Raw genomic sequence first — 6,282 nt, 5'->3', positions numbered from 1 at the left:
TTCTCCCGTTAGGGGAGAGGCATTTATAGAGGTCTTTGGACCTATGGCTTAGGAAACCCTAAGAAATATCCACTGTTCCTCCTTGACTAGAGGAGGTTATTGACCACTTATTATACAAGAATTTGTGGTATGACTAAATCTACATGACTAATGGAGGAATAATGGCATTATACACGTGTCTTATGAGGACGAACCCCCTCTCTACGCAAAGATAACACTCATGGGACACCTCAAGGATGGGAACCCTATAGTCATCCTTATTTGAGTCTCTCACAAATATAACACTACATGGAGATATATGTTAGTGGAAAGTAATGATACATTTAAAAAAAACAAAGTTTAAAAGATGAAGACATTTAGAAATTCAGCCTTCATTTGTTAATGTGTTAGATTTGATACAATGACATTGAAATTTTACATATGTCACATTGAAATTTTACATATGGGCAAAAGCTTTGTATTGAGGCTTTAATATTTTCACATCAAATTTGCATCGAGATATGATATTAAGTGTTCAAAAGCATATTCAAATACAGACTTAGCGTTTGTTTGGTTGTACGGTTTTCCATGTTTATTTAAAATTGCGTTAAATTTTCATGTATTTGAAGAAGCTTAGTTTTGTAGCTTCTTCCTAATCACATTTTCTATACATAGGGACGCGATAAATACCCTCTAAACGGATTACCAAAGACATTCTTGGTGTACGTTTGGTTGGACGTTTGCACATGAATTTTCGCATTTCAAGATAGAAAAAAATGTGAACAAGGCATAAGCTACAACTTGAAGTTTAACTTTAGACGCGTTTATATGTTGGCTAATACAATTTCAAACATATACTTAATATACATATGTTTGTTATTGAAGTAAATTTGTTAAATTTCATGCGCTATCGTGATGTTCATAAATCATACTTTGGATAACATTTACAATATTATAAATAATTATTACGATTCTGTCTAAATCACGTTGATATCAAATATATATTTAAAAATTTATTTTAAAGAGTCAAGTTCTAAAAAAATAAAATTAAATCTTATAACAAAATATAATTTTCCTAAACTCATAAATTGACAAATTTAGAATCCAAATTCCTTAGAAGATAGTCTAAATTTTACATAGTTTGTATATAAATGTTAATAAATACTTCCATTCAATAACTAGAATTTACTTAACTTGTTTGTCCAAAAATCCCTCTTAATTAATTTCGTTTCCACTATAAGTTCTAGTATTAGTTAGTAATTTAATCTTACATACATTTGAATGATTGCCTGTTTCATGATTAGTAATAGTACTTATTCATAATTTCGTATCCACTGCAAAAGAAAACACTTACATAGACACTAATAGCTATGGTTACATTAAACTAATTGACAAAGTCGGCGTTTTCCGTTACGTATCCCTGTCGGAGGGATAGCTACAGTCGTAAATAGGGACCACCCATTTTAACACACATTGACTCAAAATATTAATAGCTGTAAGTAATAACAATAACAAGTGTTGTTGACGTTTTGAAAAACCCTTTATTTTCTCTTTCCTTTCTTTTTCTAACGGCGTTATAATCGTCGTTTCCCTATAAATAAACTCTTCACAACTTTCTCATTACATTATTTACAAACACACACTGCATTCAACCTTCTCTCTCTGAGTTATTAACAAGAAATCCTCATTCATGGTTGCGTGAAACAGAAGTTTGGAATAATAGTCTTTGTGTTCTCTTGTTCTGTAATTATTACCAACTCATAACACTTTCTTAGTCAACATTTTTTCTCGAAATGGGGAAGAAATTAGATACAATTACTAGTAACAACAACAACAACAACAACAACAAGGAAACAACTAAGGTTGAAGCTGTTTTAGAACTCATCAGAAAACAAACTCCTCTCACTGTCAAACAGGTTTTTCTTCATTTATTATTATTATTATTGTTATTGATATGTAACCGCTTAACTCAAACATCATTATTGTTGTGTTTGTGTTATAGGAAAAGTTCTGTAACTATGGTTGTGTGAAACGGTTTCTGAAAATGAAGGGAGATAATGTGAAAAAAGCTGCTAAACAACTAAGAGCTTGTCTTTCATGGAGAGATACTATTGTTACTGGTATAGTGTTGTTCTTCTTCTGTAACTAGAAAAGCTTTTTACCCGTTGTGAAAACCACGCCGTTTTCTCTTTTTGTTTTCTCTCGCCAAAGAAAAAGAATCTTGCTTTTTTTTTCTTCCTTTGAATTAAGCGTTAAAGTAACAAAAGAAATATATGCACCCCACTCCCTATACTATAGTAGTAGATGTAATCATTATACCATTCTCCATACCCCAGAAACTAACCCCACAAAGAATATATACAATCTTTTATTTATTTATTTATTCTTTATACATTTTTTCAATCATAGGATTTTCATTTTTTTTTTTTGAAATAAATAAACAGATCAATTGATAGCAGATGATTTCTCAGCTGAATTAGCTGAAGGGTTGGCTTATGTGGCTGGTCATGACGATGAATCCAGACCTGTTTTGGTAAATTTCACTTTTGAGTTTGATTGTTTTGTTTTTTTCTGAGTGAATAGTTTGTGATTTGAATTTGGGTGGGTACAGATTTTCCGCATGAAACAAGACTATCAAAAGTTGCATTCTCAAAAACTGTAAGTTATATAATACTACAGATTTTCATTATTTTCTGCTATATTAATTTTAGTATGATATTCATGGGACTAAACAATGTTATTGTTTTTTACCTTTTGTTATATTGAAGGTTCTTCACTCGTTTACTCGCATTCACAATGGAAGTGGCAATTTCAAGCATGCCAAAAAACGTAGAACAGTTTGTCATGCTTTTCGATGCAAGTAAGTAGTCCACACCTAAACATTACTCAAATTTTCCATAATGCCATTTTCACAACAGAGATTTGAAAATTACATACAAGTGAAATAAAATGTGTGAAAACAGAAAAGATTGAGTGATCAGAAACAATAAATCAGTGTGAGAGAGAGAGAGAGAGTGGAGCAGGCATTTAGAAAACTCTGTTTGTTAGGATACACAGGCAGGCAGGACCTGAGGGAGCAGTATGAAACAGAATGTGTCCGGAGTGCCCTTCATGTGTTCTGTACAGATTTCACCTTTCATTTAATGTTGCGAAGGGTATTATTGGGAATTGTGGTCATTATTGTTACATTAGTGATAGTTATATTCTCTATCACAATTGGTCTATTTCAATCTTTATTGTTTCCTTAAATTATGCTATTGTTGTAGCATCACAGAAATGTTTCTACTTTTTACCTTTTTTTACACCACTCTTAATTACTACTCTGATTTAAGTTTAACTAACTAACTGTGTTTAATTTAATTTAGTTTAATTGATTGTTATTACAGGCTTTTATAGGTCGGCATCTGGTTTTATGAACTTGTTGTTGGGATCACTGAAAATTGTGGGCGAGTACTATCCAGGACGGTTATGCAAAGCATTTGTGATAGACCCTCCATCCCTTTTTGCATACTTGTGGAAGGTAAAGAAACTCAATTCAAATTCCTTTCATGGCTAATTTTAGTAGTCTATTTTCAAGTACTGTTTAGCCACTGCCAGTTTAACTCCAATAACAAGTCTCTTTTCTGTTTGACCACTACAATTTATGTTGCTGTCTTGTGTAAGTTGTGATGTGTGTCCACTATCACTATGCAGTGTGTGTTTTACTTTTGTTTGACTAATGACTATGAAATGAACCACTACATATGCATATGGACCTGGACCAGGACCACTCTTGGTGGTCCATTCTCTTCAAGGCTATGTAAGCTCTTGTTACATCCAAACCAAATCGATTGCAATTGTAATTGAATAGGAATGAATGTGTCAAATTGACAATGCCAAGAAAAGTACAACTTATGAATGATTTTATTTTGGATTTGGTTTGATGAAAAATTGACTTATTGTGTAAGATTAGGTAGAACTTGTTCACTAGATTATCTTAAATTCAAACTCAACCTATGTCACTTGTTTGTACAATATATTGAAATTGAAAAGAAAAAAAATCAATAATTTGAATTTTGAGGGATAGATTTATAGGGCATGGAGAAAGTACTAGTACACTATTATTTTGCCTTTACAACTTTGTAATCTAAAGTCATGGAATTGAAAAAGACATGTATTTCCATTCAATTCAAATTATGAATGATTGTCTGTGTGCATGTGTAGGGTGTTCGTCCATTTGTCGAGCTGTCAACGTGTACGACGATAGTATCATCGTTGGATTTTGAAGAATCGATGGACTACAACGATTTCTCCACATACCCGCGAGCCTCCTCCCTCCGATTCGATCCATCGACTATCAAATCAACGACCAAGATCGGCTCCTGCTCGTCTTCACGCTTCTCCTTCACAGTCTCCCATCAGCTCGACTCACTGAAGCCATGGTACCTAAGCTTAGGCGACACGTCAGCATCAAAAGTAGGACCCACTAGTCCCTCTCCAGCATCACTCATCTCACCACTCAACGCTCGCTCATTCTCGTTCGCCTCTCCAGTCGCACGAAACCCGCTGGGCCCACCAGCCAGCAGGAAAGGTCTCTTCCCTTCAACTCCGTTGCCGCAGCGCGTCACGGTTCCTCACCGGCCAACCTCCTCTTTCCTCCAATCTCCGGCGACATTTTTCCGGCGAGATAACGGAAAGGTGGAGAGAGGTAGAGAATCATTTTTTCCTTACGTGAAATTCTACAGAAGGCCCTACGATGAAATGATCTATAGGTCAAAGATGAGGCCACCACTCGGTGGCTTAGTTTCCATTGTTTCACCTCATGTCAGACGGCGTCACACCCACCTTTCCGTTTCTCAGCGTTACTAATAAAAAAAATATAACAACACCACCACAACCACCACACCGCAATCAACGCCGCCACCGCCGCGAAAACACCGAAACATTATTACTTTTTTTTTCTTGTTTTCTTCTTTCCCAGTACATATATTATTATTATTATAATTGAATGTATTAACTACTAGATATGAATTGGTTCAAATTGTTTACTCATTCTCAAATATTGCAATTTTCAAGTACCCTCGTGTGTTTGTGCCTTTGTTTTGGTTGAATTAAATTCAATGTCAACATTCAATTAAATGGAGCGTGTATGTAAAAATATTAAAAAACGACAACGTACGAGAAGGGATGTGAAACGGCGTGCATGTAGTTTATGTTTGGCAATGGCATAGAAACAAGAAACCGTGGTCGAAACGGAGATTGGTAATTACTGCACATTGAAAAAATATTTACTGTTTAGCAATGGGGAAGAATAATAATTATTTTGAAGCGTTGAAAATGAAAATAATCAAACGACAGCGTTGATCTTTGTAATTTTCTTTATATTTTATGCCTTGTGTTTATTGATTTGAGGATTGTAATTCAAACAGTAACGATTTGAATTGAAAACTTTGATACCTTTAATATATTATTGTATCATTGTATGGGTTTGATTTGGTAAAGTGGACTATAATAGTAGTTAATGTTGTGGTTGTGTTGTACGATGAGAGAGTTGGTAGGAATATGTGTCGGGTTTGGTTGTCTCAGCGAGAAGTCAAACCTTGCTAGGTAGCTAAATTATGTGTATTGGTAAACGGAAGGAAAATGAATAGAATAGAGATTAGAAACGGTGTCGTATGTTGGAGATTGTGGTTATTTGTCGAATAGTTAGTGTCGTTTAGGAATCAAGGTTTCTGTTACTCAATGTGAGATGATGTTAGCTAAATTGGTTGGGATGGGTTGTTTCATTCACCTTTCACATCTACCTAATCTGGGCTTTGTAGTTTAGCCCGAGATTCTGCTGCAACTACATAAATAACTCTGCATGTATGTGTTTTTCCTAGTGACAGAGTTTGGATTATGTTCTTTGTTTTGTTGTGTGTTTCTCATGGTCCTTTCTTTTCTTTGTTTTTTGGAGTTCTCCGATTATAATAGCGACATAGAAGAAAATACATATGCTTTTCTGATTTTTACCTTGATTTTAGTATTTAAAATTGTCAACCCGTGTGTGTATTGGATTGGATGGTGTCACTTCATTTGAGAGTATGGCAGCCCTTGATTTTGGACTTGGGATCAGACTTCACAGACATCATGTCTGGATTCATTTAAATCATTTATTCAACGACGGTGTTGTGATGTGAGTGCTCTTCTTGTGTAGGTGATCAAGTGGTGATCATAATACTTATGTTTGTTTGTTTGTATTAGCCTAAATCTTAGGGTAGAGCACAACAAGACACAACATTTCCTAGATCAAACTCTATTTAGTGCATCTTTGAAAACGCGGTG

The 6,282-nt window shown here is 34.5% G+C and overlaps 1 protein-coding gene across 1 annotated transcript; it reads left to right on the top strand.

Annotated features, from left to right (window-relative positions):
- The first annotated feature begins 1,596 nt into the window (after positions 1-1,596).
- LOC131611653 (uncharacterized) lies at positions 1,597-5,281 on the top strand. Its single transcript, XM_058883583.1, has 7 exons — positions 1,597-1,895; positions 1,982-2,099; positions 2,424-2,512; positions 2,591-2,637; positions 2,748-2,839; positions 3,366-3,499; positions 4,183-5,281. Exons 1-7 carry the CDS (start codon positions 1,773-1,775, stop codon positions 4,825-4,827), a joined length of 1,248 nt encoding a protein of 415 aa, XP_058739566.1. The 5' UTR covers positions 1,597-1,772; the 3' UTR covers positions 4,828-5,281.
- The last annotated feature ends 1,001 nt before the right edge of the window (positions 5,282-6,282 follow it).

The sequence above is a fragment of the Vicia villosa genome, linkage group LG1 (assembly GCF_029867415.1).
Source record: "Vicia villosa cultivar HV-30 ecotype Madison, WI linkage group LG1, Vvil1.0, whole genome shotgun sequence".
Lineage (NCBI taxonomy): Eukaryota > Viridiplantae > Streptophyta > Magnoliopsida > Fabales > Fabaceae > Vicia > Vicia villosa.
This window is presented reverse-complemented; position numbering and strand designations above follow the sequence as displayed.

What these genes read in the sequence shown, in the direction of transcription:
- LOC131611653 (XM_058883583.1), top strand. Translation starts at nt 1,773, where the DNA reads ATGGGGAAGAAATTAGATACAATTACTAGTAACAACAACAACAACAAC. An exon ending in GAGAGATACTATTGTTACTG is followed by an intron (nt 2,100 to 2,423) that starts GTATAGTGTTGT and finishes ATAAATAAACAG; the next exon opens with ATCAATTGATAGCAGATGAT. An exon ending in ATGAATCCAGACCTGTTTTG is followed by an intron (nt 2,513 to 2,590) that starts GTAAATTTCACT and finishes GGGTGGGTACAG; the next exon opens with ATTTTCCGCATGAAACAAGA.